Source organism: Strix aluco, chromosome 8, assembly GCF_031877795.1.
Source record: "Strix aluco isolate bStrAlu1 chromosome 8, bStrAlu1.hap1, whole genome shotgun sequence".
NCBI lineage: Eukaryota > Metazoa > Chordata > Aves > Strigiformes > Strigidae > Strix > Strix aluco.
This window is the reverse complement of record NC_133938.1, coordinates 11,678,181-11,694,398: the sequence shown is the minus strand read 5'-3', so window position 1 is coordinate 11,694,398 and position 16,218 is coordinate 11,678,181. Positions and strand designations below refer to the sequence as shown.

The following is a 16,218-nucleotide window of genomic DNA, read 5'->3' as shown; positions in this document are numbered from 1 at the left end:
GGCACCGCCAGCACCAAAACCCAGGCCCGGGCAACCGCCGCCGATTTAAACCCCGCGCGCCGGCGTGCCGCGGGGCCTAGCGGGAAACAACGGCGGGAGAGGGCGGGACTACACCTCCCAGCATGCTCTGCGCGCGCGGCCGCCTACGACTCCCGGTGTGCCCCGGGGCACGGCCCAGCACTGCGGCTGCCGGGAGGCGGCGCGGGGCGTGCTGGGAGGTGTAGTGCGGCGTGGCAGCGCGCGTGCGCAGTTGGTCCCGCTGCATGACGGCGGCCCGGGGCAGGGCGGGGAGAGACCTGCCGCAGGCAGTGCCGGGGCGGAGCGCGGGAGCGGCGGTACGGCCGCTGTAGGGAGGCTGGCGGGAGAGAGAAAGTCCTAAACAGTAGTAGATTGCTCTGTTTTTAACCAAAAAAAGGGGTAGCTCCACCGAAATGGAGCCTCAAAAAATTCATCGACACTCGTGCTTGTTCCTCTCCACGGAAATCTTTAGTAAAAGGCGAAAGATTTATACGATCTGAAGAGAAACCGGAGTATAACTCCTACTTCCCCCCCACGGCACACCGCCCGCCTGCCCCACGACCCACAACTCACGGCGACACACGCCCCCCACCCGCTCCCGCCGACCCACACCCGCCCCGGCCCCGCCCGACCACCGCACGGGCCGCGACACCCGAACAGCTCGGACCGGCGGCGGCGGCCGCCACCGGCCGGGCCGGCACGGAGCCGCGGGGCACCCTGGGTATGCAAATCAGCCCGCTGCTAATGACGCTCCTGCTGATGAGCCGGGCGGGGCGCGGAGGGGCCCCGGGGCCGCTCCCTGCGCCCCCCGCCCGGGCAGCGCCTGTGGCTCCCCGGCCCGGGGCCAGCCCAGGCGGCCCCTGAGCGCCGCACGGCCGCTCGCTCGCTCCCTTCCCGGGGGAAGAGCGGGAAGAGGAACAGGGAGAAACTCCATACAAATACAACGAAAATTACGTTACGTATTACAACGAAATAATAGTAACTTTGCAAAATTGTAAGGAAAAGGGACAGAAAGTTACGGAGGAAAATAAAACCCGAGACAGACAAGTGAGGCACCTCATCGCCCTCCACAACTCCCTGAACGGAGGGTGCAGAGAGCTGGGGATGAGCCTCTGGAACCAAGGAACGAGCCACAGGACAAGAGGGAACGGCCTCACGCTGCGCCAGGGCAGGTTTAGACTGGATGTCAGGAAGTATTTCTTTGCAGAACGGGTTGTTGGGCGTTGGAATGGGCTGCCCAGGGAGGTGGTGGAGTCCCCATCCCTGGAGGGGTTGAAGAGTCGGGCTGACCCAGCGCTGAGGGGTCCGGTGGAGTTGGGAACGGTCAGGGTGAGGTTCACGGTTGGACTGGAGGAGCTTCACGGTCTTTTCCAACCGAGATGATTCCCGGATTCTATGAAACCACTCGCCCCCCGGCCGGCGCCCAGTCCCGCCCCGAGCAGCGGCCCCCCCCGCCAACCCCCGCGTTCGTGCCGCCGAGCACAACGGCCCGGGGCTCGGGAATCCCCGGGGCAGCCGGCCGGGCCTGGTGCTCTCGGTAGAGACCCGCAGCCGAGCCCCTGGGCCCGGACTCAGCGAACGCGCTCTCATCTAAAACTGAGCCTAGCGCAGCCGCGGGGAGACGGAAACTCGACCGCCCCGCTATGGCGACTACATCCCTACCCATCGCTCTACTTTTAACCAGAAATGGGCAGCTCCACCGAAATGGAGCCTCAAAAAATTTCTCGACACTCGTGCTTGTTCCTCTCCACGGAAATCTTTAGTAAAAGGCGAAAGATTTATACGATCTGAAGAGAAACCGGAGTATGACACAGCTCTCCTCCGCGCACCTACCGACCCCCGGCTGTCGCTCTGTAGTACACGGCGACCCCCGCCACCACCCTACACCCCGCCCCTCGACTCCCCCGTTGTTCTAACCCTCTTCTCCGGACCCGGCCGCGCGTCCGAACCCCCCGGCCCCGCGGGAGCGGCGGAATCTGCTGCCGGGACGGCGCTGCGCCGCGCCGCGGTGCACCCTGGGTATACAAATCAGCAGCAATACTAATGAGCCCTATGCTAATGAGGCTCCCGCCGCGCCCATCACGGCCGTACCCCGGTGGGCGGGGCGCGGGGGCTGCTCCGCCGCGGGATGCCGGGCTCCGGGCCCTGCCTGGCGGCGTTGGCGAGGTGACCCGCGGGGCAGGAAGGACGGGCCTGCGACCGGCCGCCCCCCGACAGCGCTCCCCTCCCTCCTGGGCTGGAGCCCGGGCCCGCCGCTGCCCCGACACACGCTGAGGCTCGGCCGCGGGGGGCCCCCGCCATCACCCGCCGCCTCCCCCCGGGCCGCCGCGTCGCTAGGCAACGGCACGCGCCCGGCGCTGGCGGCGCGGTGACGTCACTACCTCGCGAGAGCTCGCCCCTCCAAACCGCCCCGTGAGGCTCCGCCCATTCCTCTTTGCGCCAGTGCTGCACCATGGGTGAGTGGGGCCGCGCTGGGCCTAGCCGCCATCCGCCGTCATCCGCCGCCCTCCGCTCGCCGCGCCGCCGCTGCCCCTCACCGGGTGACGGCGGCGGGTGCCGTCTGCCTGCACTGCCCGCCACTGCGGGCGGCCACGACGGTGCCGAGTTGCTGGCGGCGGGGAGGGTGCCCAGGCCCAACATGGCGGCGGGCGAGGGCTGAGGGGGGGAGGCGGGATGCGGACGGCCTGGCCTCACGTTGCCTTGGTGCAGCCCCCGAGCGCTGGCCTGGCTCTCGTGGCGGTGGGGCCGTAGTGCTCGGGGGGCTGCGGAGGTAGCTTTTCCCGCTATGAATCCTGCGGACGAGGTGGGACGGCTTTCGCAGCAGACCCAGCAGGAAGGGTGGGGGGAGTCCTTGTACCTAGCGCGTTGGCGGGGGGTTGTGGAGGAAGCAGGAGATGGGGTGCCCAGCAGGCTGGGTAGGAGAAGGGGGTTTGTGTTGGGGTGTCTCTCGGGGGCCCAGCAGCCTGCCAGACCCGGAGGATAATGTAGGGTGTTTCCCGTGGGGTGCCCAGCAGCTTGGGATGGGGCGCTAACCATGGGGTGCCCAGCATGCCAGCTAAGTTGGGAGGCCACCTCCCAGGGGGGACAACCCTTGGATGGGATGGAGGGACTCTGTGTGCTTTGTACAGCCCTGCTGGGAGGGAGGGAGCAGGTCCAGGCGGGTCTGAGTCTCAATGATGAAGCTTCTCTGACTGCTGCATAAGGCTGAGTGCACTGTGCGGATACCAACCTTGGAGAGCTGAGGACTCAGAACTGTGCCCTGCCACGGCCAGGTGGGCTCTGCCGTCCTCTGACCAGGCTGCTCTCTGCTCAGGTATCTCCAGGGACAACTGGCATAAGCGTCGCAAGACTGGGGGCAAGAGGAAGCCCTACCACAAGAAGAGGAAGTATGAGTTGGGGCGACCTCCTGCTAATACTAAGGTGGGTGGTTTGGGGAAGGCAGTCGGTAGTTGTGTTGGGTTGCTGGTCATGTGTTTTAGAGGTTTAAACGTGCTGTGTTTTGTGAGCAGTTAAGTCTCTGGCTTATAAAGGTGGTATTTCCCTCTGTCTGCAGAAAGCAGCAATACATTTCTGAAACAAGAGGCAATTGGAATGATGAAATTTTTACCTTAGGTAGATGCAACAGACCGTTTTGGTCACTCACCGTATCTGCCGATGCTGGGGTTTGTCATAGTTACACTGACCACATTGCCTTTGAGCTTAGGAGTTAGCTGGGCTCCTGCGTGAGCTGTGCAGCATTCCAGCACCAACAACACGCTGGTGTTTGTTTCTGACTGTAGATTGGCCCACGCCGAATTCATACAGTGAGAGTTCGTGGTGGAAATAAGAAATACCGTGCCCTTCGGTTGGATGTCGGCAACTTCTCCTGGGGATCGGAATGTAAGTACATCGTATGCCTGATGTGTTGGAAGGGAGAAGTCTTTTACAGCCGTGCTGGTCCCCAGTACTGTTGCAGGGTAGAGGGATGATGGTGGACTTGTAGGCTGGGTTGGAGCACTGTGGAGCTTGCAGCACTGGGTCTGAAGCAGCATGCAGAGTGATGAGAACTTTGACCTTACGTGGCCTTAGGAGACTTGGATGTCTGCTAAGTTCACAGTGATTGGAGTGTCATAGTTACACTGAGTGACATGCTCGCATTACCTTTTTACTGAGGGGAGGGGAGCTACAGAGGGACAAAAAACCTAAATGTGGATAGTTCTTCATAAATGCAACTTTTCTGGTTTATTGATGAACACTTCCTAAAAGTTAGGTGGTCCTGTACAACAGAGAAAGGTGTTGAGGATTCTTCTGAGCAGGCGTGCCCCTAGGACAGTGTTACATTACTAGCATGTGCAGTTTACTTTGTACTCCTAGTTTGCTAAGCAAAAGGGGGAAGCGCAGAAGCAAGAGAGGAGTCTGTTGTATTTCTTCTGAGCAAGGTTGGGTTTTCTTTAAATAGCAAACTGAAAACCATATAACTTGAGCCTGGGCCTGGTCAGTGTTACTCAGTATGATGGTAAAACCAGCAGTAAGGAAAGTGGTGGTTCAGCGACCAGCGTGGTGTGAGGGCAAAAGGATGTGCTTTCTCCTCAGTCATCACAGAGCATTGTCCGTGCTGTGCACACTGCCATTATTCATAGGCAGTATTGCAGAAGCAAAGGGACTGAGCATACCTTGCAGAACAAAGACGAGGTACGTGAGTGAAGAGGAGAAAACCCATCTCATGCCTGTACATGGAGGGCTGTGTTTCCAGCGCAGGCAGCTGCTAAAGAGTAAAATCTAGCAGCTGAGACTGAGTGTTTCAGGTGGGTCTTGAAGGGTGGAAGTACCAGCTTCCCCTTTCAGTTTACTCATAAACCCTTGTCCTATAAAGTGCTTTCTAGTATGTGTTGCAGAGCAGTCCCGTTCAACAGAGCTTAATTCAGTAGTTCTAGGAAGTATGTAGGGAATTGAGCCCTGTGTGCAGTGTTAGTTGGCATCTGCTGGGGCATCTTCCAATCCAGAAATTTATTTTTTAGCATTGCCTAGTCTTATTTGAGATGAGTTCCAGCAAGACTGGAACCCCAGTTTTTCATCTGGGGTGAATCAGTTTCCAGGTGTAGGCTTCTGTCCTAGCAACAGAAAGTGGGACTGATGAAAAATAGATGTATCTCTTAGTTAATTTAACTCGGTGCCAGTGAGCTGGAGGACATTTGATGGGGTGATGAGTGTGAGATGGTTTGAGGGTATATGTGAGATGCTGTGGACTGTATTCTCAGTTGTCTGATCCCTGTAGGTTTGAATTCATACTCTTCTTTTGAAAGGCTGCACTTGCAAAACCAGAATCATCGATGTTGTCTACAATGCTTCCAACAATGAACTGGTGCGGACAAAGACCCTGGTGAAGAATTGCATCGTTCTCATTGACAGCACCCCGTACCGGCAGTGGTACGAAGCCCACTATGCCTTGCCCCTCGGACGCAAGAAGGGCGCCAAACTGGTATGTCTGGGATTGTCATTGTCGTACTGACTCCTTGCAGAGCGGAGCCTGCCCTGCTAGAGGCAGTTAGCCATCATGAGCGGACAGTGCCTGCCAGGACAGGGTTGGGTACCCATCAGCGATAGCGTTATCTGGGCTGCGTTCCCATCAGCTCCCAGGATAAGTCTCTCTCTGTAAATGGAGCGTTCAGTACCACCGAGCTCTCTGAGGCATTGCACCCGTTTGTGCACAAGGACCTGCCTGTCGATCTCTTTGGTCTTCTAATGATGATACCCTTGTCCAGTTCTGCTGCTGAAGGGAGAGCGATGACATTTTATGATGCTGAGGAAGACTTCGCAGGTCGGGTCCTCGTGTTGTAGAATGATTTCTTTGATGAGAAGCTTAGATTGCTAACTAAACTTTAGCTTGCTTTGAAGTGTTTTTGAAGTGACTTTAAACTATCCAGACCTATTGCCTTTAAGTTTAAGATCCAAACCCAGACTGCTAGAAGGTATTTAAACCCCCACGCGTAGCACTCAGCTTAAGGTTGTCTCCTTGCATTAAAAACACAGTACTTCCAGCTGAGCCTGTGCACAGGGAGAGCTTGTAATCTGTCGGCCAGGACTTGCACCACACCCAAGTGCTTTCATGTGTGGTATTCACTTTTTTTTGGAGGGGGATTAATTCATCAAGGAAACCTTTGCAGTTTCATTTGTCTTAAGAGCACCCTTCCCTAGGGCCCTAGGCTTTGTTGTCAGCAGTGACTTAGTTTTCACCGTTGCATGTCTTGGCCTCAAAAGTGAAACACAGTACCTGGTTCTGGTGGGTTGAAGTATTTGTACCCCTGGAAGGTGTGACTTGGGAAACACAGTGCAGCACTGAGAATGCAAGAGTTTCTTTTGTATTAGCAGGGACCACCTGCTCGAGCAGAAGGTGGCCCCATGCTTCATCTTGTCTTTGCTTACGGCCTTGTTTTTAGACTCCTGAAGAGGAGGAAATCTTGAACAAGAAGCGTTCAAAGAAGATCCAGAAAAAGTATGATGAGCGAAAGAAGAATGCCAAGATAGCAAGTATTCTTGAGGAGCAGTTCCAGCAAGGAAAGCTACTTGGTGAGTCCCTGGCAGCATTAATGTGTGTGGGGACAAGGGAGTTGGGGCACAAACAGGGTGCCAGAGCAGATAAATTATTCTTGGGTCTTGGGAGCATTTAAAGTTCTACTTGCTGTGATAAAGCTAACTGCAGGGTGAAAGCTGTGGGGTGTTCTCCATATCTTCAGGGGTATCTTCTGGGTCTTCAGTGTAACTTGTTCTTTCATCTTCTCTGGGGATATCCCACTTGTGGCAGGGTGGGGAAATTGTTTCTGGAGCTTGAATTGCTACATGTCCCAGCCAGGCTCCTGGAGTTGATTGTTCCTGGTTGGCCCATGAGAAAAATAACGGGGCTCAGGACTTGCTAAATGAGCAAAGACCCATGGGGTGCACCGTGTCAGAAAAATGTCCAGCAAACATGTAACAGCTTTGACCGGTTTCAAGTTCTGGCGAATAGTTCGGTGTTCTGAAGTCTTCTGGTGATGAGACCTTTGTCCAGTTCTGCTACTGAACTTGAGCGATGACAGTTTGGAGATCTGAAGAGGACTTCATTAGGGACTCGGTCCAGCAGAGCAGGTTCAAGAGCAAGATACCTTAGGGGGAGGTACTGAAGCCAGCACATAAACTGGTGTATCCGTTACTGATAACTTGCTCGTCTGTGCTTCTGCAGAGAGACTACTTGCAGTGTTTCTTTCAGTTGGTGTGTATACTGGGGTGGTGAATTACTCAACTTTAACTGGATGCCTTCTCCTTGCAGCCTGCATTGCCTCCAGACCTGGACAGTGTGGCCGAGCCGACGGCTACGTGTTGGAAGGCAAGGAATTAGAGTTCTACTTGAGGAAGATCAAGGCCAGAAAAGGCAAATGAATAAAAACTATTCTGCTGAGAGAACGAATAAAACCAAGAGTCTACTACAGTAAAAGGGGTTGTGTGCTCATTTGTGTGTGCAGAGTGGAGGGGGCTTGTGTAGCTCTTCCTGCCGATAACGTGCGAAGGAAGAAGGATCTCCTGGAATCCCTGAGCGCGTTTGTGTCTCCAGGCAAGCTCTGACCCTGCATGGTCTCGACTAAAACACCTCCCTGGGTTCTAGGACACTGACTTAATGGACGAAGTGGGTGTGGAAAAGAGTTGTCAGACTTGGATGAAGTGGAGAATTTTCAGTGCTGGAAACCTGTGTGCAGGAGGAAGGTGCAAATGTCCACCTCCGTTACGAGGTCTGGCTTTTTGGGAGCTGCCAGGGTCTGGCTGGGCATGCGTCCCCCTTTTCCTCTGGTGTGTTAGGTCAGCACAAGCGTTTGGGGTCTTGGAGTGAGGTCAGCAGGGAAAGGGCCCTGCTGCCTCGGGAGCGGCTCTGCACCCGCAGCGCTGTGTCTTCAGCCAGACTTGGCACAAATGCAGAGTTGAAAACTTGTGTCTTGACGCCAGTGGCCTCTGCAGCTGGTACCTCCTGCCTCTCCTTCCCAGATCATGCGTGCTCATGTCCCCTGGTTCAGGCCAGCAGCCCCTTTTGCCATTGCTTGGTGTTTCCTGCCTGCTTGCACAGTTGCCTTCAGGGCCTGGTGTCTTTTAACCAAACTTGGCTGCACTGCTCAGTGACCGGCTGGTCTTTCCCTGACCTCCTTGGTCTCATTCCAGTGCGAGATAAATTCCTTCTAGCAGAAGGGCCAGGCTCTCATGGTCTGTTCCTTTCGAAAGCTGGGTACAAACTCCAGCTTTCTGCCCTGTCACTGGGGCAGTGGTGGGATTGGAAAGCTGTGGTGCGCAAAGTTTTTCTGAGTGTTTTGTGATGTCATTCCTCAGGCTTTCTCTCTTTAAAGAAAGCCAGCGTGATGGATCTCTGCCTCTAGTTGTCAGGAGCTTTGTGCAGGTATTGGGGTGAAGCTGGGAGCTGTCCTGGGGCCATGGGGGGAGGCCTGACTCATCCCACACCTGCCAAGTGGACATGCTGCACACTTCACCCCACTTCTGTGTTTTTACAAAAGTACCCATAGGAGCGCTCTGGGGTGAGGCAGGCTGCCTGCACCCCAGCTTCACCGTTTTTAGCTCTGAACCGAAGGAGGTGCTGCGTGATCATCTTGCCCCAAGCAGAGCTGTGGTGAGACCCGTGTCTCAAGTGCCTTAAAACGCAGACTGCATCCCCCACAGATAGCTTGTGCTTGGTATTTTTGTCAAGTTTTTCCTGTGATGCTCTGCCCTGGCTGCTGTGTGTGCCAGCAGGAGGTGCTAGCGGGCTCAGGTGCCCTGGGCAGCGTGGGTTTGTCCTGCCTTGCTGGCAGGGAGCCGAGGATGGGTCTGTGCCACAGATGGTGACACATCAACCCCATCAGAAAACTTGTTATCAGGGTGCCTGCAGCAGCACTCTTGTGCCGCAGTGGGTGCGTTGGCGCTGCCTCGCAGCTCGGGTCTGCGCTCGTGGGCACTGCCAGCAGCTGTGCCCAGCGGGGTGCAACGGGCAGTGGGACCTGGGCTGGGCAGGACGTTTGCACAAGCACATTCCTTCTCCATAGTGATCCGGGGTAAACTTTCCCTGCTCTCCAGCAACGCCTGCTTTCCAGAGAGGTGGGGTGGAGGCAATAAACAGCACTTGGGAGGGATGCGTCACGGCTGCTTCCTCAGCGTGTTTCTTCTCTCCCCTTGCCCTCTGCAGAGTACAAACAGGATTCAGGGTGTTTCTGGGGGACTTTGTACAGATGGAGAAACTTACAGGGCAAGTGCCCACTCAGTGTCAGAGCAGGAGCTGTAAACCTGGCCCCTGATGAACAGGGTTATTGCCAATTCATCAATGCATGCTGCTTGCAAAGTTATTGCTCTGAAAAACGCAGCTGCCCAAAGGCAACAGCCCGTGGGAACGGAAGCAGCACCTGTCACCCTCTGCAGCCGTGCTGTGTGACGTGGGAACGGGGTGGTGGCACCTGGTTCCCACGGTGGCACGGGCTGCGGGACCTCATGTGGCTTGGCCGTGGGATGTATGGTTTCTGCTCTGGCCTTGGCATAGCCCCGTGGATGCACGCAGGGGTTGACCTGCCTGGGAGGATGCAAGCCTGCCATGCACTGAGCCAGAAAGAGATGGGCAGGGACTGGGGTTAAGCACAGCTTTAGTCTGGCTGGGTTTATGAGGTGCCAAAGCCTGGTCTAAGGACCTTACCTACTTCTGCAGAAGGGCTGAATTAAAAAAAAACGACTCATACAATGAGCAGCCAGCAGCTTAACCCAAGTGAGGTCACGGCATCCTGAGTCCTGCTCCTTGTTGAGTGGTTCTCAGCTCCACACTGTATTAACTTTGGGGTATTTTCATGGGACATGGTCCAACCCAGGAAATGACCCCATGGTTATGCTTTAACAGGTCCAACAGTGGCCCGGAGGGTAGCAGAGGAGGAGCAGGGCTGGCTTGCTGGCAGGAGACAGGAGCTTTAAAGGAAAGGTGGCTATGGGAAAGGGGGGCTTGCAGGAAAGGAAATTTTTTAACAGCTCTGCTAATATTCTCATGGGAAGCACACACGTCTGAGTGCAGGAATCCTTCTACAGGTGCTGAAAGTGTATTTCTGGTTTTTTTCTGGCTGTATCACTTGGTCTAATACCCCACGACCATCACTGGTTTTAGTCCTTGGGGCTGTGCCCTTTTTGCCCCAGGAGAACGTGCGCCCTCCTTGACACAATCCAAATTCACCCACTTATTGGATAAATGTGGTGTCCCTGCTGTCTCACTGCTGAGGATGATTTGCACCGACAAGGAAGAACCTCAAAGCTGAGGTTGGCAATAGCTTTATTAATATTGAGGGGACATCTCCATCATGGTATTGTTTTTCTGCAAGACTAATGCCCTCCTCCTGGCCCTTGCCTGGGGTCTGGGCTGTCCCCTGTGCCCTGCGCTGGGCCATGGGAGCAGGGAGCGAGCCTGGCCAGCTGCAAGTCAGCGGCATCATCACACAGATGGGCTGAATCCTGCAGGTTTGGGACTAACAGCTAGTGTTGAAGGCTGGCTGCTCAATTCCAAACCCACCAGGATCTTCCCATCAACCTGGGGAGACATCTTCGCTTGGGGCTGGGTGGCAAAAGACTTCTGGGACAGGGGGTCTGAGAGGGGTGTCAGGGGACAGGGAGCTTCGTGGCTGGTAGTGGCAGTGCCTTGGGAAAAGGGGTGCTTTTGGGGCAGCCTCAGGGCTCCCAGGCCTCTGGCCGGTCAGCCCCGATGCTGTCGCTGGATGGTGCCTTCACCTGGATCAGCGGCAGCTCCTTCCTCTGTGTTTCGGAGGCCTCCGGTGGCTGGGTCCCCCCCAGGCAACCACCAGGCGTGGTGGGATCACTGGCCCGGCTCTCCTCATCCTCCGTCTCCTCCTCCTCGATGCGGGCCACCGACTCAGGGTCCTCGGAGCGGTTGGGATAAGGGGAGGGGAAGCCGCCATCCATCCGGGGGCGCCGGAGGTGGGGGTGACCTCGGCTGCCCCAGCCAAAGTTTTTGATGCTGATGGCAGGGGATGCGGCAGTGAAGAAGCGACTGAGCAGAGGCGTCTGGATGCGCGGTACGCTTGGCGAGGCTTCTGCTGGCTGGCTCTGCTCCGTGTCCTCACACATGCTGGAGGAGCACAGCGGGGTGATGGGCTGCCATCCTCCACGGGGATGCCCAGCACCACTCACCGCCTCCATCCCAGTGCATTTGCAAGCAGGGAACAGCTCAGGAGGCCACGTCCCTGCCTCAGCAGCTCATCCATCACCCAGTGCAGCCCCTAAGCTCCACAGGGGCTGGGCAATGCACTCCCAGGGGGGTTTGCTGTTTGCTCGCTGTAATTGGGCCCAGGGGGAGAACAAGCCTGCTTGTGCTATTGCTACCCTGAAGCACTCACCCTCTTTTTCTCCAGCCCCAGGGCTGCGCTGTGCACTCACCGCATGTCGAAGGTGGAGCCCAGGAATGAGGGCTTCAAGGTCTCAGCAGCTGTGGCCATGGTGTAGGGGGGCTGAGCTGTGGACTCGTTCCAGTATTTGTCCTTCACGGCGGGGGGCAGGTTCTGGTACATGTCATCCACGGAGAGCAGGGACACCTGGGCACAGCAAAGGCAGGGGACAGGGGCGGCTTCGCAAGGACATGATCAGGGCTGGTGGCTGCAGATGCCGCTCCCAGTGTCAATCTGGCAGGGGTAGGGCTGGGCTCTGCAAGGGGCCAGGAAGGGTCTGGGCCCATCTCCTGGCTGCATTTGGGGTTTTCCTCTTCTGAACACTTTTCTCAGAGGTTAGGGGCTGAGCAGCAGTGCCAGGCTGCTGAGTGTCCTTCAGGGGAGTGCTGACCCTGCTGTGGGGAGCAGACACAGAGGGACAGGGATGGAGGGACAAGGTGCAGCCCTGCTTCCTTGTGTGGGAATCTATTTTGGACAAGGACCTGCATGGCCAGGAGCAGAGTTGGGTGGGCGCCAGCAGGGCACAGGTCCCACTGCCAGGGTGCAGGGATGTTGTTGTGCCCCAATTGCAGCAGCCCCACACAACATGAGCCTGGGGCAGGACCCACCTGCAGGTTCCTGTCTATCAGCTTGTTGGTCTCAAAGTCATCATCGTCTTCTCCGAAGGGGTTAATGATCTGCTCTGCAACCTGGGGAGGGAGGGGGGCAGGTGAGACAGGGGAGCAGGGACAAAGACACCTTCCCACGGGGCTCTCCATCCCTCAGTCCACCCTTGGGGCACATGAAACGTGGAGATGCGTGGTGGTGCCCCTGGTATGATGGCTAGGCTCGGAGGATGTGTGCCTGGGGGCAGCTAACCACCCCCTGGCCCAGGGGGGTGCTCAGGGCCAGCTGGCCACCCCCAGCCCATAATGCAAAGCCCAGCTGCCTGGCCATGTCTCACCTTCAGCCAGCCAGCATAGAAGAAGAACTGGAGGAGGGTGGAGAGGGGGATGTACATGTCCAGGTCCCCCTCCTGCCCCGGCTCCAGTGGCTCCAGGAACTGCCGCCCAATGAGGCAGAAGGCGAAGAAGGAGTAGACAGCGATGGTGACCACCTGTCAGGAGCATGGGTCAGCCGGCGGCAAGGGTGGCAGCCGAGGGGGACACTCGGCACGGGAGCAGCAAGGACGCGAGAGGCTCGGCTGGTCACTGGTGCTCTCATGGGCTTAAGGCTAAACCCCACTGCCTGGACTCCTGCACATCCCTGCAGGGCTGTGAACCAGTGGCTGTGCCAGATCTGGCACCAGATTCAGTAAAGTGCTTCTAGGGAGGGGAGTAAAGTGCTCCCCATCAGAGTGGAGGGAGGAGACTGTAGGGCTGTGGGGTGGAAGGAGCTGGGATCTGGTTCATGGGGTACATGGGTACTCACCTGCGTGTACACCAGGGGGATGCTGATCCAGTCGTAATGGAACAACATGCTGCACTTGGCCCGGTAGAGATTCAGTTCCTGTGCAGAGAGGACAAGGACGGGTCCCTGGCTTTGTGCGAGCCCCCCTGCAGCACCTGGTCCCCCCCATTACCTGGCACCAACTCACATCCATGAGCAGGCGGAGGGCCACATCGTCACGGATGCGGCCATCCCGCCTGGCCTGGGCTGCCAGGTTGGTGAACCACACACAGGGGATCCAGTACTTGTTGAAGTCGGAGTGGAGGCTCTCGAACTTCTTGCGCTCTTCCTGTGTCATGAAGCCTACGGTGGGGCAGAGACTCAGCACCACGGCCCCCGTGTCAGGGTGGGAGAGCCCTTCTGGGGACCATCCCCAGCAGGAACACAGGGTTCTCCAAGTGAAACTACATCCCAGTGGGGCTTTTTGGGGGTGAACATCCCTGCAAAGATGCAGGGATTGGGGCATGGATGCTTGCAAGGATCCCCAGCACCCAGCACACCCTCCTGGTGACAGGGACACGTCTGTGGCCCGCAATTCTCACACCACATTGCAAGCTGTCACCCCCGGGGCTTGACTTCTCACCCGCTTCCACCACGTGGTCCATGGTGGGGAAGCGCTTGAGCACCCTCGTGCTGACGGAGCGCAGGATGAGGACCGCCGACAGGTTGGCATAGCGGATGAGGGTGCGGCGCAGGATCCGGCCCCTCTCGTCCTTGCCATGGACGTTGCTGGAGATGACACACATGAGCTGGTCGGGCAGGGGGATGCTGGTGTACTGGGCCCACCACCGGTTCACAATCAGGGTGACGTAAAAACCTGCACCGGGAGACAGTGCATGGGAGGCTCGGAGTGGCCAGGCTGTGGGTTGAGGCATGGATGAGACCACACCAAGAGAGCTGCCATGTTTAGAGGGGTGACAGATTTCTCTGTGGCCAGGAGATAAAGTGCACGTTGTGCTTCCCATTGATCTGCCCTCCCAAGAGTTAGAGGTGGGGACATCCCCGGCTCTTCCCTGTCCTGGGTGCAGGTGGCACAGGGCAGGACAACCATCTCTTCTAGATAAGGTGCCCCTTTCCTGGGTGTGGGGAGGAGGGTGCAGAGTGGGCCAGGGGAAATCACAGCCTCCCGCTGGCATCCTAAGGGCCAGGGAGCTGCACTCAGTGGGTCTGAGAGTCAAGTGCCATCCCTGGGGCACCAAGCTCCTCCATCTCCCAACTGATGGTGTTCAAGAGATGCTTTGGCATGGGGTCAGGGTGGGCAGTGGGGGCATCCTCAAGCCTCCAATGCCAGGGGAAGCAGCAGACCCCAACTCCCAAGTTCCAGGGAGGGACCCATACCTAGGACAAATGACATGGGGATGAGGTCCGTAGAGCGGTTGCAGTATTGAGCCACTTTGGTGTAGAGGCGCTTCTGCTCCTCGGTCAGCAGCTGCCTGCAATGGACACACAGCAGCGTCAGGGACATGCAGTGGGGTCAGGGACACAGAGTGCAGTCAGGGACATGCAGTGGGGTCAAGGGTGAGCAGTGGGACTGGGGTGCTGCCTCAGACTTCCACAAAAAGCCATTGTCTGATTCCCCTCCTCCTTGCCCTCACCTGCCCTCTCCCACCCTCCCTGGGGGAGTTCCCTGGGCTTCTCCCCTCCCTGCAAGGACCCCAGTCCATGACCAGTGGGGCATCTCTGCACATCCCAGTGGGTCAGCAGGAAGGGACACGACCAGCAGAGACACACTGACCCCACTCACCGGTAGACAAGGCTGAGCAGGGCGTACAGCACCACGAAGACGATGAACTCCTTGTAAAGCAGCTTGTAGATGCTGCCTTTCCAGCGGAAGAGCAGCTTGGAGAAGCCCCCAAAACGGGAGTTGGCAACTTTCAGCGTGTAGGAGATGGTCATTGCTGCTCAGCCCTGTGTCTTGGCAGAAAAATCCTTATCTTGCTGGCTGCTGGCTAAACTAGGGAGAACTGGGGTTCCCACTGCTGTCCAGGCTGCAGGGCCTGGGGACACACGCTCACTCCCACACCAAGCACTATGGCCCATCAGCAGAACTGCCCATGTAGCCGTCCTGCCCTTCCCACACCTGCTGCAGCCTCTGCCTGCTCCCTGCCTGCACCCTCCTGTCCTGCTAGTACCTCTTCCACCTAAATACCCCTGCATGGGTCCACACAGCCAAGCCCTCCTGGTGATGGATTGGGGCTGTCAGAGGCAGGGAACAGGGAACTCTAGGTCGGTCACACCTTCCTGCCACCGGCCCTGGCCAGAGATTTCGGTGGGGGCTGCAGGTGCTGAAGCTGGGCCTGGGCAGGACCCAGCAGAGCAGTTTAGGATGTTCCCCTTTGCAGCCACGGCAGCTGAGTTTAGGCTCCATGAGAAGGAGGGGAAAGGACAGAGGGTTTCATCGCTCCTGGCAGCCCTGGGAATGGGACCCTGGGGTGTGCAAGCAGAGCCAGCACCCAGGGAGGACTGCAGGATATTTTTGGAGCACGGATGAAAAACACACCCGTTGCTGCCCAAGTCCTCGCTGCCAGCAACAGGCAGTGTCTGTGGCCATGGGCCAGGCTGCAGCCCCTGGGGACAGCTGCCTGCCCTGCCTCAGCACTGTGGCAGCTCCTGGTCCTTCCGTACCCTCTGGAGGGGCTTGGGGACAACATGAGCTGGGGCACTCTGGGATCCGCCGGGTGTCCCCTGGCTGCACTACCTGGCAGGGCGTGGTGGAGGCACATTAGAGGCTGGCACCGGGCCACTTTCCCAGGGCCAGCAAGGGAGCAGGAAGGGAAAAATTCCAGCAGGACATAAATCAGTGGGAAACATCCATGAGTGACAGCGAGACATGCAGGGAAACCATCCCATCCCCATCCCTGAACTACGCTGGGGCTGGGGCTGAGCACTGCCGGGGCCCATGGCTCGCAGCCGGAGGCCACGCCACACTCCGCAGGAAACGCGGCTTCCTTTGCCGGCCGGAGCGCCGCGTCCTGCCCTGCCTGGCTCCCTCCCTTCCTGCCTGGGCACAGCGCCTGGCCCAGGCCCAGGACGGCTTCAGTGTGGAGTGGGGCGGCCAGCTGGGACTTCCAGCCTGGAAAACGTGCCATCGGGCAGGGGGGACAGGGCTCAAGGGTGCCTGTGCCTCCCCATCCCCAGAGAAGGGCTAGAGCACCCATGGGGGAGACTCACCAGAGGGGTGCCTGTGCAGGGGGGTGATTTACAGCACCCTCAGCCTTTGTCCCATTCCCAGGAGCCCTGCAAGTCCCTGCCCCAAGCGGGAACCGTGGCATTTACAGCAGGCTGATACCCTCCCCGGCTGGGCTGTAAATCACAGTGTGAGGCAGGGGCTCCTCTCACCCTCAGCCAGTGCCCAGCT

The 16,218-nt window shown here is 57.8% G+C and overlaps 2 protein-coding genes and 7 non-coding genes across 9 annotated transcripts; 6 read left to right on the top strand and 3 right to left on the bottom strand.

The window, feature by feature from the left end:
* Positions 1–419: 419 nt before the first annotated feature.
* On the bottom strand, positions 420–534 carry LOC141926864 (U5 spliceosomal RNA). The gene has a single exon (XR_012624240.1). It is a non-coding gene; the product is annotated as a U5 spliceosomal RNA (small nuclear RNA).
* Positions 535–1,710: 1,176 nt separating this feature from the next.
* LOC141926844 (U5 spliceosomal RNA) lies at positions 1,711–1,825 on the bottom strand. Its single transcript, XR_012624222.1, has one exon. It is a non-coding gene; the product is annotated as a U5 spliceosomal RNA (small nuclear RNA).
* A 508-nt stretch (positions 1,826–2,333) lies between these two features.
* RPS8 (ribosomal protein S8) lies at positions 2,334–7,465 on the top strand. The gene is made up of 6 exons (XM_074832186.1): positions 2,334–2,474; positions 3,332–3,438; positions 3,798–3,897; positions 5,301–5,476; positions 6,435–6,564; positions 7,301–7,465. The coding sequence occupies exons 1-6, from the start codon at positions 2,471–2,473 to the stop codon at positions 7,408–7,410; spliced, it is 627 nt and encodes a 208-aa protein (XP_074688287.1). The 5' UTR covers positions 2,334–2,470; the 3' UTR covers positions 7,411–7,465.
* Positions 3,183–3,267, top strand: LOC141926849 (small nucleolar RNA SNORD55/SNORD39). Its single transcript, XR_012624226.1, has one exon. It is a non-coding gene; the product is annotated as a small nucleolar RNA SNORD55/SNORD39 (small nucleolar RNA).
* Positions 3,603–3,706, top strand: LOC141926852 (small nucleolar RNA SNORD46). Its single transcript, XR_012624229.1, has one exon. It is a non-coding gene; the product is annotated as a small nucleolar RNA SNORD46 (small nucleolar RNA).
* Positions 5,734–5,806, top strand: LOC141926850 (small nucleolar RNA SNORD38). Its single transcript, XR_012624227.1, has one exon. It is a non-coding gene; the product is annotated as a small nucleolar RNA SNORD38 (small nucleolar RNA).
* LOC141926851 (small nucleolar RNA SNORD38) lies at positions 7,017–7,088 on the top strand. The gene has a single exon (XR_012624228.1). It is a non-coding gene; the product is annotated as a small nucleolar RNA SNORD38 (small nucleolar RNA).
* Positions 7,466–8,123: 658 nt separating the features above from the next.
* On the top strand, positions 8,124–8,250 carry LOC141926861 (small nucleolar RNA SNORA35). Its single transcript, XR_012624238.1, has one exon. It is a non-coding gene; the product is annotated as a small nucleolar RNA SNORA35 (small nucleolar RNA).
* Positions 8,251–10,698: 2,448 nt separating this feature from the next.
* On the bottom strand, positions 10,699–14,756 carry BEST4 (bestrophin 4). Its single transcript, XM_074833230.1, has 9 exons — positions 14,605–14,756; positions 14,199–14,293; positions 13,444–13,677; positions 13,009–13,163; positions 12,843–12,920; positions 12,376–12,528; positions 12,041–12,121; positions 11,425–11,579; positions 10,699–11,116 (listed from the first exon to the last, which is right to left on the bottom strand). The coding sequence occupies exons 1-9, from the start codon at positions 14,754–14,756 to the stop codon at positions 10,699–10,701; spliced, it is 1,521 nt and encodes a 506-aa protein (XP_074689331.1).
* Between the last annotated feature and the right edge of the window lie 1,462 nt (positions 14,757–16,218).

Coding starts and splice junctions, on each gene's coding strand:
- RPS8 (XM_074832186.1), top strand. Junction 5,477..6,434: donor GCAAGAAGGGCGCCAAACTG/GTATGTCTGGGA, acceptor CCTTGTTTTTAG/ACTCCTGAAGAGGAGGAAAT. Junction 6,565..7,300: donor CCAGCAAGGAAAGCTACTTG/GTGAGTCCCTGG, acceptor TTCTCCTTGCAG/CCTGCATTGCCTCCAGACCT.
- BEST4 (XM_074833230.1), bottom strand. CDS start 14,756: ATGACCATCTCCTACACGCTGAAAGTTGCCAACTCCCGTTTTGGGGGC. Junction 14,294..14,604: donor CTGCTCAGCCTTGTCTACCG/GTGAGTGGGGTC, acceptor TGTCCATTGCAG/GCAGCTGCTGACCGAGGAGC. Junction 12,921..13,008: donor CCCTCCGCCTGCTCATGGAT/GTGAGTTGGTGC, acceptor CTCTCTGCACAG/GAACTGAATCTCTACCGGGC.